This window comes from Hydractinia symbiolongicarpus, chromosome 5 (assembly GCF_029227915.1).
Source record: "Hydractinia symbiolongicarpus strain clone_291-10 chromosome 5, HSymV2.1, whole genome shotgun sequence".
NCBI lineage: Eukaryota > Metazoa > Cnidaria > Hydrozoa > Anthoathecata > Hydractiniidae > Hydractinia > Hydractinia symbiolongicarpus.
The window spans coordinates 17524141-17543716 of record NC_079879.1 but is presented as its reverse complement, the minus strand read 5'-3'; the positions used below and the strand labels follow the sequence as shown (position 1 = coordinate 17543716).

General features: G+C 33.1%; 1 protein-coding gene across 1 annotated transcript; it reads left to right on the top strand.

The window, feature by feature from the left end:
* The first annotated feature begins 8767 nt into the window (after nt 1-8767).
* Nucleotides 8768-19085, top strand: LOC130645035 (uncharacterized). Its single transcript, XM_057450880.1, has 5 exons — nt 8768-9073; nt 16798-17057; nt 17262-17425; nt 17541-17868; nt 17987-19085. The coding sequence occupies exons 1-5, from the start codon at nt 8810-8812 to the stop codon at nt 18894-18896; spliced, it is 1926 nt and encodes a 641-aa protein (XP_057306863.1). The 5' UTR covers nt 8768-8809; the 3' UTR covers nt 18897-19085.
* The last annotated feature ends 491 nt before the right edge of the window (nt 19086-19576 follow it).

Genomic DNA, 19576 nt, shown 5'->3' with positions numbered 1-19576 from the left:
CCTTGCACGCCGTTGTTTTTCATATTTTGTCTGAAGTTTTGTTGGGAGGATTTCATGTGATTTGACATTTGATATTTTGTGTTAGATTTTAAGAACTTTTTTGTTAAATTATGACTTATATACTTTCTTTTTATGCATTTTCAGATTATTTTTTATAGTAAAAGGCATATTCAATATTCTGAAATATTTGCTGATGTCATCAAAATTCAAATGACAGAACTTTTCAATTGTTTTTCTGCCTAAGTGGATTTTTCCACGGGCCTAATCGACTAGTCCAACTATAATAATACGCTAGGTGTGTCTGTGTGTCTGTGACAGGCAAAGTGGATGTCTTCATTTTCCTTTGATGTTGCCGAAAAATGCATGTCTAATATGTTAAATTTTCTGACGTTACGACGCGACGAAAATAACACTACTTTAACGTCAATATCCTATATTAAATTAATGAAGCCATTACAGTGCACCTAAAACTTTGAGGCCAAATAACTTGGAAACGAGGTGGTGACGTCAATGATTTTTCACCGCGTGGGTAACTAGGGACCAACTAGGACCAATTTGGGTAATTTTCCCAAACCTGGGTCCCCGAATCCGTTTCGGAATGGACGGGTTGATGACGTCATCGAAAAACCTTCAAATCCTAATATCTCTGCAACCGTTTGTCAAAAATACGCGATCCTATACATTTTCTTGATAAGCGTTTCAAGACCTATACAATGAAGGCAACAGGTATACAAATTTCTAAAAAAAAAATTTGGGGGGTTTGACTGGCCATTGCTGACATCAGCAAAATGTTAAAACCCTTATGTCTCATTAACTGCTTATCAAAAAGATATGATCATATACATTTTCTTGGTCAGCGTTTTAACATCTGCATAGTACAGGCAACGAATAAACTAAATTTCGCCAACTATTTTTGTAATTGCACTGCTGACGTCAGCAAAAAATCTAAAACAACCTACTTTTCCATTGTCCTGCCTAAGTGGATTTTTCCACGGGCCTTATCGACTAGTCCAACTAATATTTAGCAGTCTTCGTTATCCAAGCAGTAGTCATTATCCAAGCAATGTCTGCATTATCCCAGCGAAATAATAATAATAATAATAATAATAATAATAATAATAATAATAATAATAATAATAATAATAATAATAATAATAATAATAATAATAATAATAATAATAATAATAATAATAATAAATAATAATAAATAATAATAATAATAAATAATAATAAATAATAATAATAAATAATAATAATAAATAATAATAATAAATAATAATAATAATAATAATAATAACAACAGCATATAATTACAAAAGAAGTGAAGCATCCAGGTAGAGTAGCACAAGGTCACAAGTTTTCTAAAAAAACAAGGTACCTTAAACCGAAATTAAGTATAAGTTTTGCATGAATTAAGGGTTTTTTTTATTAGTATTCGATAAAAAATTTCGAAAATTGGGGCACATTTAAGGCTATTTCAGAGACCTAAATTCTAAAATTTTCTTGGGCCGGCGGCCCCATCCGGTGGGGCCTCCTTAGATACTACATATATTTGCCCCCCACTTTTCAATTCCGATTCGCCGGCAATTATCTATCGCTCTAGTTTTCTCAGGCTCTAACTATCTATTTAGCAAACTCTCCGGACATGGTCAAGAAGAACGAAAAAGGCACGATAAGGCTATAGAACAGCTACAAGCTGCGCAAGCGCAATGGGACGTGATCAGCAAGCAAAAATCGATTGGTATAATCATCAACGAGAATTGCAGAGGCAAGCCGGTGAAAACTTGAAGGATCTTGATGTAAGCATGCGGGAGTATTATATCACTACTATCGATAAAGCTCCAAAACTGTCTGATTTTTACGTACCTTCCAAACATCAACAGGACGGTGAAATCACCTTCATTTTAGGGTCCCTAACTATTCTAGGGTTTGCGGCGTATAAATACTTGTAAGAAAAAAAACAAAAAAGCACACATTTTAACATGTAATAAACATGCCAAAAGTAAAGAAGTCACTTAGCAACACGCTCTGCAAAACATATTGTCACAGAAGAAGATGCAGAAAAACTAAGCAGCATTTACTACAACCCAGAGAATCCTTGGATTTGGCGAAAAGCCATCAAACTACTAGCTGAGGAGAGCAAATTACCACGTAAAAGAGTCGTATATTGGTCTCGGCAATTACTATTTCTTCGGCATATTTGAGAATCAAAAAAGATTCATTATCCACACTTCACTATCACAAAACCGAAATAAATGCACCAGTTTGATCTACACCATATGCCACACAACAAAGTTTATGTAAATGTCTATAAATATATCTTAACAGGGATTGATGTGGCCTCGAGATATAAAGTAGCGAGGCCTCTACGTACGAAAAAAGCTACTGAGGTTACAGACAGGATCCTTGATATTTACAAAAAGGGACCTCTGCGCTATCCTACAATTTTTTAATGTGATAACGGCTCAGAATTTAAATGTAACAAAACTTTTTAAAGATAAAGGGGTGACAATTTCTAGAGCTACAACTAAATATCATCATACGTTTACAGCTTTTGTCAAATCTTATAACAAGATCCTTGCGGAAAGACTTTTCAAACCTCAGGATGCCCAAGAGTTGGTTACTAAGGATAAAAGTAAAATATTAGTGAAAAACTTATATCCTACAGTGAGGAATTTAAATAACACCAAGACTATAATGACTGGAATGAAGCCTTCAAAGGCCATCAGGTTGGAAGACGTACCACTTGTGAAAAGTGAAGAGTTCCCCGAGGAAAAACCTTTGCCTGAAGATGGTCTCTACCTCTATCTACATCAACCTGGAGAAGAACACGGAGATGCAAGGAGTCGTGCAACCAAAGCTTTTTGGAGTAAAAGGACGTATAGGCTGGATTGCATTTTAGCAGATCTGAATAGTCGTGTGTTGTATTATTTAAAAGACGGACCCGAACGTAGTTTCGTCGCAGAGGGTTTCATACTACAACAAACAATAATGCAAATCAATTCAAAAAATTTTACAAATAAAAGTTTCAAGAAAAGAGGTAACTATAAGAAAAGAAAAGAAAGTAGGAATTTTTTTAATTTACTCGGGATATACGTTCAGTTATTCAGGTTTTGCTGAGCTATAACTAGTTGCCATGTGAAAATCAAATCCAATAAGTAAAATTTAGTTAAAAAAATAATTTTTTGAGGAAACTTATTTATCACACCGCAGTTTGTAATTGGTAATAATGTAAAAATGTAATTGGTTCAAGAAGCTTGAAAGGTGGATATGTTTTGAATAAGGTAGAAGATTGGATTAATGCATTAAAGATACTGAGTAAAATTGCTAAAACAGAGTCACAAGGGGCATAAAGTTGTTTTATCAGTGGCTGGCTACAAGCATAAATTAACATACTGTATGCGAACATACAACACATATATAATTATTGGAAGAAGTTATTAATTCGAATTTATACCAGCACTGACATGAAGGTAATAAAGTAAACAAAAACGAGAGACAACTGCTGTCACACCCGATTAAACTTCGTGGTCTTACCAATATTCTAAAACTTGTCACCAATAACTGAATATCTTGGTAAACAAATAAAACAACAGACTTGACAATGAAGAAGATCCAGAATTAAAACAAAAGAAAAACCAATCAAATAAAATAAATTGCTAAGATTAGTGTCATTCTTGATCATGTCAGAAGTGAAATGTGTAAGCAGGAAATCAGACTAAACGATATCAACCAGGAAGCAGTGTATCTAGTTGACTGACTACCTTCAAGAACCGAGGGATACACAATTAACAAGCTATGCTTCTGGTCTCAGATTCGAATTTCAAGTTCACAATTGATCATGCTTTGTCATGTAAATAATGTGGCTTCGTTTATAGACAATGAAATCCGTAATGTAACGGGGATGTAACTAAAAGAGGTTTGTCATGATGTACGCATTTAACCGTGTCTACAACAGTTACCTGGTGAGCCATTCAACGAGTGGACCGCGAATGTTTCTCAGGAATCGAGAGTTGTGTATGCACAAGAGGTTTTTGGAACACTGGTCAAATGGCATTCTTAGATGCGAAGGTGTGCTACCAAAAGCATATGATGTAAATAAAAAGGAAAAAAAAAGAAAAATTACAATAAACTTATTTTGCAAGTAGAGCATGAAACTTTAACGCAACTAGCGATATCCGTGTGTGGCGGAATGGGTCGCGTGTGTCGAAAGTTCTATACTCGGCTTTCCGAAATGATTTTTGAAAAGCGTAAACAACATTTTTTAAAACTTTCAGCATAGATAAGACGTAACATTTGTTTTGCGCTTATTAAGTCTATATGCATATATGTTCGAGGAAGTCTTTTCATCTAACCTTGTCGCATCTCTGTCAGTGGATCCTAAAGTAGTTCTGCTACCTTTATATATCATACTATGTCGACATCACCAGAATAGCATTTTTCTTTTAATAAAGCGGCGATATTTCGGTATAGAAACAGACCAACAAATTATTTTATTATAATGTATGTACAGTTGACTCTCTCTAATCCGAATCTCAAGGGGGTAATTCTTTTTCAGATTACAGAGAGTCGGATAGTAGAAAGTAGATTATGAGAGTTTCTTAAGGAAAATTGACGGTGATTTTTAATTTGTTCGGATTATAGTTAAAGATTTGGATAATAGAGATTCGGATTGGAGAGAGTCAACTGTATATACTTTTTAATTAAATATAATGTTCAAAAAAGGAAATGACCATAAATTTCTTTTTGTAACATACTGTGTGCTTCTATGCTACCTTCGTGTAGTATGGATGGAGCATGATGACGGCTCTATTCAGAGCAATACGCTAACTACCTTGTGAACTGCCTTAGTCTATTAGAATTACTAAAACCTTTTAGAAATAACCCAACAAATTTTACTGTTTTGCAAAAAAATGCTAGAGTACTATTTCTTTTTAGGAGACAAAATACACCCAATATTAGCTAAATCAAATTCTATTCATACTACTAATTAACTAATAGCTATTTTCAACCGGTTATTATGAGAAAGTCGTAGCATTCAATGGCTAGAGAGCCTTAAGAACGGGCCTAGTACAGCACAATATAACTTAACTTCGTAGCAACCATAACAGTCATAACTCAATTTTATTTAGCTAGTTACACTATATTAATAACTATGTCCCTCCAATAGTTTTTCTAACAGCTACGAACAAAAAAAGTCCATATACATTTTTATCATTTTTGTCATGAGGTTTTAGTTTTAAAAATATTGAAAGTTCAAAATCACCTTACAATGCTTCCTATAAACAGCAAAAAAAAAACATATGACACACATAAGTATTTTTCTAAAATATCGTTTTTATTTGTGTATGGATAGTTATTCAACTCTACTGCTTGTTTCAATATCTCTCTTTTGATAGATGTATGGATAGGTGTCCCACATTCCTCCATTCTTACTGCGTTGAATAAAGTATTTCGTGAATTGAGCTGTTAGAACATATATAAGGTTGGCGTGCTAAATATTTTAATTCGCGCGAAGGGTAAGTTCAAAAAATGCGTTTTTCAAATGATGCACGTATATTGATAAAATCTCTATTTTTATATGGTATGGATAGATGTCTCATTTGCTTGGTTGTTTACTGAGTAGAACTAACTTTGTATACACAGGTTTGCTAGGACATGCTGTATGTTTTTCCGCCTGAAGGTATTTTGCAAAATATCCTTTTAATATTGTATGGTGGTATGGATCAGTCTCCCTTGTTCCTGCTTCTTACTGAGTGGAATAAAGTGAAGTGTTTTTAGACATATCTGGTAGGGTCTTCTTCTTGATTGCTTCTTTGTGGTTTAGAATAAAGTTTCGCTTTTGATTCGCTTACTAGCTAAATCTCCTTTTTAGTAGTGTATGGATGGACATCTAACATCTTATTTAGCGTAAAAGGCAACTTCCAAAATTCTCATTTCAAATGATGTATGGATAGGTCTAACACTCTCGTGCCTGTTTTTAGAGTGGAATAAAGTCTTTTCTCGAATTGGCCGACCAAGAGATTTAATACTTCACCTTTCGCGATAGCGTTTTTATCAGATATCTTTTAAGTTGTATGTCAGGATCTTTTGCTCCCTTGCCTGTTTACAAAGTAGAAGACAGGCTTTTTTATTCGCTTGCTAGAACATTGAACATTTCATTTGGTGCGAGCTTCTTCCTACAAGGTGCGAGAGAGCTTTAACAAAATCTTTGATGTATGCACATGCAATGATATACGCACGCGTGTGCTACTCGCCCTTTCGATTTTTGAGTAGAAAAAAGTGATCGTACAAGTCTTGGGAACGTGCACATGTCTAACGCATGTTGAATACTATATCTCCTTCATATTCAGGAAGTAATACATGGACGGCTTACCGAAATATGAGAAATTAGGTTTCCACTTGTACATGGGTTAACTATATCATTACAAAAGATGTTGTCAATCAAGGTGAACTTCTGTTTGTTGTTAAATCTTGTATATAGGTTGTACAATGTGTGGTTGTAAAAAATTTTCTTACATATTTAAAAAAGAGTCAGTGTTAGAGTGAGTTTCAAATTTTAACATATTAATGTTATAGTCCCCCATGATGATAGCCTAGTTAACTAAGCTTTCTTCTTCGAACTGATAAAATGAGTTTCTCTCAAACTAAAGCTTAGACGCGAACGAATGACTCAGCGGAAACCCCGAGTTTAAATTGGACAATGTGACTAATCGCTTCGGGGGCCATTTTAATTTATCTGTGAGTTATTTACCAAGCTTGGTCACATCTTACATGGTAAAAACTTTATAGTTTACTAATGTTTGTTAGGGTGAGTGAAACCACCCGCTGAATATTCGGATGAAAAGGGCCTTCCCCGACATGGACCATGTGAGCAAAGAACAATAGAATTAGCCAATCAAAAAGCGCGGCTAGATTTTGGCCGCAGAAAAATTGTTTGAGACCCAGCGTAATTTTTCCCACCTTAACTACTCCGATTTCCCGGTGGTAAAAAACATTACGCTGGGTCTCCTGGCTACCATGATGATAACTTTTTTGTTCCCTTTTTGAATGTTATGGAGAATATCATTCATATGTGATAAAAACTCGTTTAAATTATTTTTTGGATGACGGTAAATAACTCCAATTAAAATGTTTCCTGACTTAATAAAAACCTCTATAAACAAAACCTTGAATTCTTTATTTTTACTGAGATTGTCCAAAGATATGTCGTCACGAACTTTGTATTTTAGGTTGTTTTTGATGTAAAGGCCACATCCAGAGTTTTGGGTTATGTCAGAAATAAAGTCAAAGGGGTAGTATCTTGACAGTTCATGTGTAGTGCTATCCTTAGTTGTTTGCCACGTTTCTGACAATCCAATTACATCAAATTTAAAGTCCATTGAGCTGATAAGATTTTGAAGAAGAGGAAAATTTTTTTGGTAGGATATTGTATGCAAGATGGACAAGCTACATTTATCATCTTGCATAATCTTTAACCAACCTTCGAAATTCTTGAAGAGTATAATAATCAAAATCTGCACTGGTGCATCCTTGTTATCTCCCACGTTTTGTGAAAAATCCAACTGCAGTTTAGGCAAGCCTTTTAAGTCACCAAATGATGTAGCTAGATACTTGAAGAATGTTTTTATGACAGGAAAAATCATTTAAAGAATTATAATTAATGTTTTTTGTCATATCAAGGTTGTTAATATCTTTAAATGGAATTATATCACAATCTGTACAAGACCACGTTTTAACATTTATGGTTTTAAGCTTTTTTTGCTCAAGTTCACACATTTTAGATGACAGTTGTGTTTACCTAGTTGACAAAATTTTTTTGTGTTATTATCAATAGCGATATGATTATTACAAACATTACATATATTTGCTGTATGGCATTCATTAGAGTTAAAACATAGAGAATTAATTAATTAAATTCAGTTTAAACTTCTGAAAGACAATTTTGGTTGTATTTAAATACTTTTTTCTTTACTTTTGTACGCAAGATATAGGAGTGTGAGTTAAAAGAAGATGATGACGGCGAAGACAGCTTTTCAAAAGATGATGAAGAAACCAAAATTGAGCCACCTAAAAATAAAAAAGACGTTCTAAATAATATTGCAGAGTGCAGAGTGTTTATAAAAGACGAAATTTTACTATGCTATCGTTTACATTGATCCAAGACAAAGAAAATCAATATTCGTAGGAAGAGCATTATGGCATTGGCGTCAAGATGTACAGAGGACAGTTCGTGCTACATTTTCAAACAAAATCCCTTTAATAAAACAGATATAAATCATTCCAATTTACTAAATAATCACTGGACCGTTGTGAGGTTGAAGTGCATGACCATCAAGCACTTCAAAAATTACATAGTTTGATCCACAAATTGGACATTGTATTTAATTTTTTTGTGTTCTAAAAATAAAAATGATTAATTATCTTCTTTTCTGGAAGTTATTTGATAAGTATCAAGGTGTCATTGGGAATTTCTCATAAAAATCTTTCACATGTTAGTCCAAATACCTCGGGATCCCTTAAGTGTACTTTTCAAAATTTTTTTGTAAAAGCATTTTATGGTCGTGGTCTTCTTTTTACATGCCATTCCTCAGAATGTGGATTAATGTAAGATGTACATAAAGCTTTGTAAGCTTTTTTGAGGAATGTATATATATTTATTAAGATTGAAAACAATTGGCTTGAATTCTATTTCTGCTTTTTCTGTTTATTCTGGTAGTATAGACCCTCGAAACTTCCCTTAATTAATTTTTTTAATCATTACATGTTTTCAGGTATTTTTTATGATTTAGGCTTTAAATAATTTCAAATGTTGGCTGTAAAAATTGCTCACACCTTTAAGTCGAGAATTTTTTTAAAAAATGTTGGACAAAGATGTATCATGAGTGCTATAAAACCCATGCAAGAGCCAGATATGCTTCGGTTAAAATGGCCACGTGCTAATTTTAATGTGGAAAAAATGACTGAGCTACTTGATCACGATAACCATGAGATGAGGAAAGAACTTAGACAATTTTTGAGCGATCCAATATTTACACCAAAGTATGATACAGCTTTGATAGAAGAAAGAGAGGTTAGTCAGCTTGATTGGTGTGGAAATTTAATGTAAAAATTCTTTAGGTATGTGGCATTTTCCCTGTATATATATCTTAAAAAAATCAGAAATTTCTTTTTGACTCCAGTAACCAGAAACTGGAATACCCGTGCATTTACACTTAGCAAAACAACAGAACTACTTAAGATTTGACAGGAAGTTTATTCATTGAATGAGTCACACAACCATGCACTTTAACAAGACCAAATACATATATACCCCGAATACGTGTGGGACTTCAACATAGAAATGGAAAAGAAATAATTAAAGAGTACAATTTTGTGGATTTTGTGTGAAATATTATTGTGCAATCCTTAATCCAAAATGTTTTTTTCTGGGAAAATGTTGTGGATTCAGATTTTTTTTGTAACGATCTACCTAGAGGGAATTGATTTTCATGGGAATTTATTTCCCAAATTTCAAGAGGTTTGTCAATTTTGTGAAAAATGGTTTTTCCAGAAAGTATTGGAAAACTCATTATGTATTCTAGAAATTTATTTATATATTTTCTGATTTATCTAGCACTATATATAATCAGGGTGTCCACACTGTCAGGAATTTCAGAAGTTGTCAGGAATTTTGAAAATATAAGTAAAATGTCAGGAAAATTTGGGATTTTTTTGGAAATGTTAGAGCAAAATGACAGGAATTTTAAACTTTTCACTACAGTCTCCATGATGCATATGCTTTTCATTTTAATATGTTTTTCAAATCATTTTTATTTTTAGCTTGTATTCGTTTCATGCTTTCATTCATATTGCCTCATGTATATTCCATTTTTTCTTCTTTCTTAAACAGTGGGCTAGTTTATCACCAATAACTATAGGAGACAATGATGCCAGGATTTTTAACTAAAAAAATGTCTACATAAAACCCTTAAATTGAGTATTTTCTTTTAATTGTGTAAATTGAGAGAAAAATGTCATCAAATTCTTTTTTTGCAAAATTTGCAAAATTTAATTTTTGTGAAATATTAAGCCATACTACTGTAACTTTGCAAAAATTAGTTTTTAAAAATTAATCCCCTAAATGTCTTGAGCCTTCAAAATATTAACCAAAAATATATTATAGAATAATATATTTCGTTGGGCAAAAGCAAACCAAGATACCAACGTGGACCATGCATATTTAAAATAAAAATTTGTTTAGCAATTACATCCAATGCATAGAACACTTAATAAAAAAATAAGGAAATGTATAGAATACTTATATATATGAATAGAATTAAAAAAAATTATTGGCTTTTTTGGGCTGTTCAGAGCTCTGGAGAGCATAACTTTTTAATGCCTTACACAATGTCCAACAAACTTGGTCCAGTTATAGCTCATCATTAAAGGAAGAGAATGCCATTTCACAATTTTTGATGATGTCAGCACTTTTGATTTGACGTTATCATAAAGTTTGAAAAAGCCAAATATTTAAAAAAAATTGTATGTTTTATAAAAAAAGCAATTAAAGGAGCATCATAGCCATTATAAATGTTCTGTTTTCAGTTTCTAGGAGGTAAATAAAATGTCTCGTTTCTTCAATACTTCACGTGCTGGATACTGAAAATTACCCGCAAAGTTGGCATTTAGTTATAAATCAGTAACCACAAATAAACTAATTCTAAAGTATGTGATTTCGTAGTTATGATCAGATTACATTCTGGGTACACAAACATAGTCATTCTTGCTATTTCCTTGTTAAAAGAATTTAAAGAAAGAGTCAGGCAATAATTGTGTATCCCTTTTTTCCTGAAAAGGAAAAAAAAGCATTGTTTGGATTAAAGACAAAATACAATAGGTAGAAGAAGAAGAAGAAGAAAAAGAAGAAGAAGAAAGAAGAGAAAGACACTGTTTACCATACATTTTTTTCATAGCCCTATGCCTAGGATACCTTTTGGGACCAACAGAAATTTGTCCTATTTCAGGCGGTACTTCAATTTTAACTCAGGCTATTGTGGTTTAAAGGGTTTTTGATAACGTCATCAACCCCCTCATCCCCAAAGCGGGTAGGTTGGCTGTCTCAGCTTTGGGGAATTGCTTCAATTTGGGTCTCAAGTGGTACTTAGGAAAGGTTTCTACTTAAAGGAAGAAAATGTTTAGTTATCAAAGCTGTTTGTAATAACATCCTCTTTGCAAAAGTCATAAACAGACAGCTTAGTGCATTAGTACTATAAGAAAAGAAAACCTTTGTAGTGTTGACGTTAGTTATTTCCACCTGCTTTCAAGTTATTAGGCCTTAAACTTGAACCTGTAATGAAATGGCTTCAGTAATCTAGGTTAATGTATTGACCTCAGTCTCCTTTATTTACATGATTATAAAATGTCAAATGAGCAAAAGAGATGTTATAGTATTACATCTCTTTTGCTCATTCTTTGCAAAGAGGATGGTATTATAGATTATTATCTCCGTGACTTTTGCAAGGTAGATTATTAGCACCTTAATAGAAGAAATTGCTTTCTGAAGAAACTTTTATAAACCTCAAAAGTTTTATACTGCAACATTCGGCAATTAAAAATGGTATTTAAGAATTTTGCTGCTATAAGACAAAATGTGTAAAAATTAATCAGAAATAGAGAAAAATATTTGCACAGCCGCAAAGTCTTGTGGAATGGGCTTGTGGTAAAATCCACTTAGGTGGGAGATTTTTAGAAAATATCCGTTGTTTAGTGATCCATCAATGAGTAGCATCTGTTGTTAAGAGCTTGAAACTCTGATCAAAAAAATGTGTAGGACTTTGATTTTGATGGTCGGTTGTTATATCCGACATGCTCCGGCTTGTACGGTATCATACCTCCTGCTCTGCTTATGGTCATCGGGCGAGATCACAATACAACATGGCGCTGCGAGTAGGATAAACGCAAACGAACAAAAGGAGAATAGAACTACAGAATCCAACAATATCTTCGACATCAAGTATTTTGAACACGAAAAAGTGATCTTTATTATTGTTTACATTATGGCTGATTTGCAAAACTTATGGTCCCCACCCATTTTAGATCTCAAGCTTCGTATTATTATAGAGACTAGTCATTAAGGCCGTGGAAAAATCCACTTATGCAGAAGAACAATAGGAAAGATCTGTCATTTAAATTTTGATGAGATCAGAAAATATTTCAGTATATTGAATACTGCCCTTTACCAAAATTAAACTAAAACATCAAAAAGACCGTTTTCAAGAATACTGCCCTTTACCAAAATTAAACTGAAACATCAAAAAAGACCATTTTCAAAAATACTGCCCTTTACCAAAATTAAACTGAAACATCAAAAAAGACCATTTTCAAGAATACTGCCCTTTACCAAAATTAAACTGAAACATCAAAAAAGACCATTTTCAAAAATACTGCCCTTTACCAAAATTAAACTGAAACATCAAAAAAGACCATTTTCAAAAATACTGCCCTTTACCAAAATTAAACTGAAACATCAAAAAAGACCGTTTTCAAAAATACTGCCCTTTACCAAAATTAAACTGAAACATCAAGAATGACCATTCTCAAGAATACTGCCCTTTACCAAAATTAAACTGAAACATTAAGAATGACCATTTTCAAAAATACTGCCCTTTACCAAAATTAAACTGAAACAGCAAGAATGGCAAGAATGACCATTTTCAAGAATACTGCCCTTTACCAAAATTAAACTGAAACATCAAGAATGACCATTTGCGTTCTCGATTACTCTTCGAGCTCTTGAAAAGCTGAGTCTTTTGTATTCCCTGACCAGATAGGCCAATGTTGAAGCGGAAATGCATCATCACTAATCAAATAATACGGGATTGGACCAAAAGTTTGAGAATTTTCTATACAATGAGGTTCGGATAGATTCATTTCTTCACCAAAAAATGATTTTCCAATCGCACATTTACAAAAGATTCCACTATCGTTGTTTCCGTACCCAATATCGACAAATAAAAACACTTAACGGGCATCACAAATTGCCATCAACACAATGCTAAAAAATCCTTCATCGTTATAATAAAGAGATCCACTGTTGACAGGTGCCTTAATCCTAATATGCTTTCCTCCTTAGCTCCAATGAAGTGTGTTAGATTCCAGATTGCATAAAAGTCTTATGCAATATTTTTTCCAATCATCTGTGGCCAAGCATGTTTCAGTAATAAGACCACTTGACTTCCTCCATAGGCAAGATAATGCAATGTATTTTTGAGGAAGCTTTTTCTCACTTTAGCCGTTAAGGACACATTGATACACCTTAAGGGAAGAAATTTTTTGCGGAATTTAATTTCGCGGATGAGAAGGTAAAAATGGGCGAATTTCGCTGTTGAGCAAAATTTTGAAATTTCGCGGTTTTCAATTTTCAGACAAAAAATATATAATTTTCAATACTTCGTAAATGTTTTTCGAATTTAACACTAAAATGTAACATTAACTAATTACCATATTTAATTTTTAACGCCCTATTAAATAGACCTTTAATTACCAATTTCCATTCCGCAAAATACACAACCGGACTGGACATACTAACATGAAAACGAGGTTAGTTTAAATTTTAATTTTCAAAATTTTAGCGAAGTGATGCACATATAGTCTGTTTACCTTTATTATTTCTTAAATTAACTTGTCGAATGGGCAAATTATGAACTTTTGGTAAAAGAAATAGAAAATGTCATTTATTTTATACCCATTGGGCTTATTAAAGTTACTGGTTTACATTCTTTTCTAGTGTTCAGCTAGCTAAGGTTAATTGATTTAGATTTTATAATTGACACTAGCACTAGCATTGGTTACTACTAGATAGTTGGAGCTTTGACATAATATATACACTTTATTTTTAAAATTGTTTTCTTCGCCATAGTAATTTTAATTATATACAAGAACATACAAAAATGTACAATAAAAATACACGAAGCTTTTCGTAAATAAAACTTTTACATCCTCAGGTAAGTAACACTGCTATACAATAAGCCACTAAAACATTTTTGCTGATCTCTCAAAGGTCTGTGAATAATGAAATGAGTAGAATAAAAAATAAAATATAAAAAAGTATATTTTTACGTCACGCCGTTATGGAAAAGTAACAATCTTTTTTATTCAACTTGTTCGTTAAGAACAGGCCTTAACGACTTTATATAGAATACCTCCAAAATCTTCCTCCTTAAACAGTTTTTAGGAGCGCAACTTAAAATTTTTCAACAAAAAGAGCGTCCATCATTTGCGACAACATGACTAGCTAGTTCGGACTTTGAAGACATTTTGTTTTGTTCAGACCATCGTGTTTGCGCATTTCGTACAGTTTCACCGATGTAGATCGCACCGCATAAACAGGTACCTTCGTAGATAACGCAAGCTAAGTGTTTTATTTTATCTTTCAACGGAAAGAGAGACTGGATTTTCTTAGTGTTCCAGAGCACGATGAAAATAAAATTCTTATTTGTCGAACGATTTAAGGTATTAATAAAAATTTTTACGTCTTCATTTTGTTGGCAGTAAGGTAAAAGTGAAATAAATCTTTTTTCTTTCTTTAAATAACCAATCCGGGATTAAAAACTCTTCCTTATCTTTGTTGAAATCTCTTATCACACTATAGACAAAACCATGAGGATACCCAGCTTTCTTATACTTAAATTTAATGTATTCAATTTCTTCTTGAAAATAATCGAAAATTTTACAGGCTCTGTGTAAGTCGCCTAGAATCGAATTACGTTTGTAGCATTTTGGTACAGCTGATTTCCAGTGTATAGGTAATTTGTTCTCCTTTCTATGAACTTTTGTTTTGAAACCGTTGCCAATGTGAATAATTTCAGTGTCCAGGAAACGAGGGGGGTCTATCTCCATTGTCAGCTTTATGTTTGGGTGATAATTATTAAGAGACTCAGGTACATCTTATTCATATATAGTATCGGGTACATCTTTTTTACGTTTTGCACAAGTGTCGTCTACATAGCGTTTGTAGAGAGCTTGTTTTACTGGATCAACCACATCTTTTTCCATCTTATTCATATATATATTGGAAAATCAGTATTTTTATTGTATATTTTTGTATGTTCTTGTATATAATTAACTTTATTTTTTGTTATTGGATATCTTTTTTTTAAACGTCTGTAAATAACATTATGACTTGGCTATCCTAACCATGTTGGGTATTCGGCTGAATACTGGTCTTCATGTTATATAATTCAACAAATTGTAATAAGAGCAATGCAATCACCCAGGGTAAAAAGAAAGCGCACTCATAAGTACCCTGGAGCCTTGATTCCTTTAAAAGCTAAGAGAATTGTAGATGAATAAACTGGTCATGATTTGTTTCAAGTCACATGTTCTTTCAATGCACTCCTTTAGATATGTTTAATACTCGATCGATTTACCACAATAAGTTAACCAGATGGCCTAAGAAAGTTAAGAAATTTTTAGATATATGCAACTAATAAATTGCATTGTTTTATTTTTTGAGGATAACCCAGACAACATAACCTTTCAAGTTTAACACTGTCATTTTCAAAATTCAAGTTGATAGAGGCTTACTCCGTCAAGTTAATTCCGAAGAGATAAAGAACAATTTTAAAAACCTTGAATCTATTTTCTTAGAGAAAAGAGCAACACTACACCTACTAAATATTTTTATTTATGTAAATGTGTGACCTGTGACAAAAACATTTTTGTCACAACAGAAAGCATGTTCAGTGTTTTCTTCGCCTTCTGAAAAAAAAAGATTCATACCAGAACCGAAATTAACAATTTGAGTATTGTAGGTTTATCATTTCTTGAATAATATTCAAGAAATGATAAACCTACAATATGTACTAATATGAATCTGAACAGACAAACTGAAACAAACGACTTGTGTTGAGCCAAAATATGTTTATTATAAATGTATACTAAATGGAAAGGTTAAAGCATATTGGCAGGGGAGTGTCACAATAGTAACAATACATAGCTAGGCAGCACATCATCCCTGTCTGCATAGCTAGCTATAACATCCTACCTATAATATCTGGCTAGGATGAAAAGTATTCAGCGTTTTCAACATTTAGATTATCATTTGACGGATCGATTGAATCATTTGATTGCTCCAAAAGTAGGTTAATTAGATGGAAAGGATCGAGGTTTCTTAAACCATTTAGACCATCAGATACGGCTTTTCATATATAGCAGCAGATTTCCAACCATTTGCACTAATATTTCTACCAGGTGCAGATGTTTGATAATTATATGCTTCTACAGCCAACTTGCGTGTAGTGGCTTCAAAACTGATACTTTCAACTTTACTTCGATATTTTCCATTGGAATATTTTTCTCCAGCTGTTTGTCGATTTCTTTACTGTACCATTCGGTGAATTTACTCTTCATGAGAGACATAAGGAACTATTCACTGTCAGGTTGAAAAATAAATGTCATATTTGCAGGAACTCTCACAAAAAGAATATGGTTATCATCCATCTTTTGTTTAATAGGGTCTATCAATTGACCTTTAAAGACAATTTAATACCAACAAATAATAATACCAACGTAATATTTCTCAATTCTTTTAAGCATTACCATAGCAACAATGCTTTGCCACATCTTTTTAAAAAAGCGCATATTTTTTTGTTTAAAAATTCATAAAAAAATTATTTTTTTATTAATTTTTTTGTAATGAATATACTGAATACTGAACCATTACAGTATTCTTAAAGTATAAAGTGTAGAAATACTCTTACGAGGTTAAACTCATTGTCTTTGTGCAAATAGACTAATTTTCAGAAAATTTTTCAGGTGGCGTTCCAACGTTTAAAGAAAATATGTGATGCTGGCTATATTTCTGTGCTAGATTTCCAGGATAACCCCTTAAAAATTTTTGCTGCTCATGAAATCGCAAGTATTATTGATCCAGCTATGGCTACTAAGATGACAGTTCAGTTCAACCTATTTGGTGGAACTGTTTTGAAGCTTGGTACAGAACGTCATCATTCCAAACTTCTTAAAAAAATCGACTCTCTTGATGATGTTGGATGTTTTGGTTTGACTGAACTTGGGTTTGTATTAAGTCCTTTTATTTTTTTATAATAAAAATACTTAGTAATATTTTAAAATAGTTTGGAATGCTTTTTTAAATAATACTGTGTTGGCACATTATTTCATCTTCTATTCTATGTTCTTGATCACTCGTGCTTCTTTTTTTGTAATGAATTTTCAACCAGTTGCTTAAAAACATACTTATCGGTTTGCTTTTATCAAAGGTATGGTAATAACGCAGTTGAAATGGAAACAACAGCAGTATATGATAAAAGTAAAGAGGAGTTCATTATTAACACTCCCACTCCGTTAGCACAGAAATATTGGATCACCAATGGAGCAATTCATGCAAAACATTGTGTAGTCTTCGCGCAATTAAATGTGGATGGTACGGTTATTTACAATGACACTACAATTATATAGCTTGAAATTTATCAATTCTTTTTGTCTTTTTTTTCATTTTGAACTCCTCCTAATAAAGTTAAAAGCTTTTATTTCCTTAGATGAAGAACATGGCATTCATGGTATTCTTGTTCCGATACGGGATACAAATTTAAAAACTTTACCTGGTGTAACCGTGGAGGATATGGGATCCAAGATTGGTTTAAACGGCGTAGACAACGCTAAATTGTCATTTGACAACGTTCGTGTGCCCCGAGAAAATTTACTAAACAAATACTCTGACGTGGGGGAAGATGGCGTGTTTCGTACCGACATAAAAAGTTCCCGCGCTCGATTCCTAACCGTAGCCGATCAGCTCCTATCTGGTCGGCTGTGTATTGCCAGTATGGCCCAAGGTGCTTCGAAAGCTGCTTTGACTATTGCTCTTCGGTGAGTTAGTACATTAATATCTTTGTACTGTAAATTTGTGTATACGTTAGTGTGGGAATGGACGAGATCCTGTAAAATGATAGTAACAAAACTGTCATAAATTTATTATTAAGTTTAGATATTCCGCAACAAGACTGACTGTTGGTCCAGAAGGAAAATCAGATGCATGTATTCTTTCATATCAGCTTCAGCAAAATGCGTTAATGCCTTTACTAGCTGAAACTTATTGTTTAAACTTGGCTTTGAATTATGTAAAAGAAAGATGGGCTAACCAATCTCACGATGGTTCAGAACATGCCGAGATTGTAACAATGTGTTGTGTCATTAAACCATTTTGCGGATGGAATCTTGAGAACCTAGCATCGATATGTCGTGAACGTACAGGTGGACAAGGATATTTATCTGTAAATCGTCTTGGCGTCTTCATGAATTTATCACATGCTTGTATAACTGCTGAAGGCGACAATGCCGTTCTTATGCAGAAAGTTGCTAAGGAGCGTCTGTCAATGTTTTTTCCCTCTGATATTAAACCTCCGCCTGTTGAATTATATTCAATCAATTATTTGCATTATCTTCTGGCTAAGCGTGAAGATCTTTTATTTATGCAACTTAGAGATGTTATGATGAAAGCAGGCAAAAGCAAGCTATTTGAGACGTGGATGCACGAAAGTAGCGATCTAATACAAGCCGCGTCCCGTTCATATGGTGAACGTTTAGTTAGCAAACGCTGTGAGATAATACGACAATCCGCTGATCCTTGCTTGACTGAAATTTTGTTGAATTTACATCGCTTGTATGCCGTATCTATCATACGACGTCATTTAGATTGGTACATCATAAATGACATCATTTCTATTGATACAGCCAAACAATTCGACGCGCTCTTCACAAATCTTTGCAAAGAAATTGCACCCCAATCCCTCGCGTTAACAGATGCATTTGGCCTAACAGATAGTATGATCTCGGCACCAATTGCTATGGATTGGGTTAAATACAATGAATACGATAACCAAGGAGAGTTAATGTAAAATTTTGCTTATATGAATTCCCGATTTAAACATTTTCTAAAATACTGTTTGACTATTACTGGCACACTTAAAAAATAAAATGGTTAAATTTTTTGTGAAATTGATTATTCTATAGATGACTGGGTAATCTTTTTTTCCGTGAAATATATGTACAATTAGATCGTATAATAAAAAACGCAAATGCTGTGTTGTTTTGTAGAGTTTCTTCAGCAAACCTAATATATTCTCGCTATCACAGAAGTGCGTCGCTTGCCAAATGTTAGTGATGATATCCTGTCTATTCTATTCAATGTTTTGTTAGACCTTTTATGCTAACGTTTTTGTTTTATCATGCAGTCTCTCTACAATCAATGAAATGGGTATTCCAAGGTTTAACTGTTTATTAACAAAAAGGGCGCGACAACTTAATTCTGCTTCACATTATAGACACACGATTTTTTTCACATGGCGTGTGTTTTTAATGCTTTTTAAAGTATGTCGTGTCATTTTAATTTTAGTAGAATAAAATGCAATGTTTTAACAATGGCAGTGATGGCAAAATATGGACGAGTATTGAAGAGAAAAGGTACACGTGAAAGCATTCTTGAAGGCTTGCGTTTATTAGTTTCATCAATGATTGAAACAGCGAAAGACTTGCAACGTGAATTCTGTCATAGACTTAGTAGATACGTTACAAGTAA

Coding starts and splice junctions, on each gene's coding strand:
- LOC130645035 (XM_057450880.1), top strand. CDS start 8,810: ATGTTGGCTGTAAAAATTGCTCACACCTTTAAGTCGAGAATTTTTTTA. Junction 9,074..16,797: donor CTTTGATAGAAGAAAGAGAG/GTTAGTCAGCTT, acceptor AAAATTTTTCAG/GTGGCGTTCCAACGTTTAAA. Junction 17,058..17,261: donor TTTGGTTTGACTGAACTTGG/GTTTGTATTAAG, acceptor CTTTTATCAAAG/GTATGGTAATAACGCAGTTG.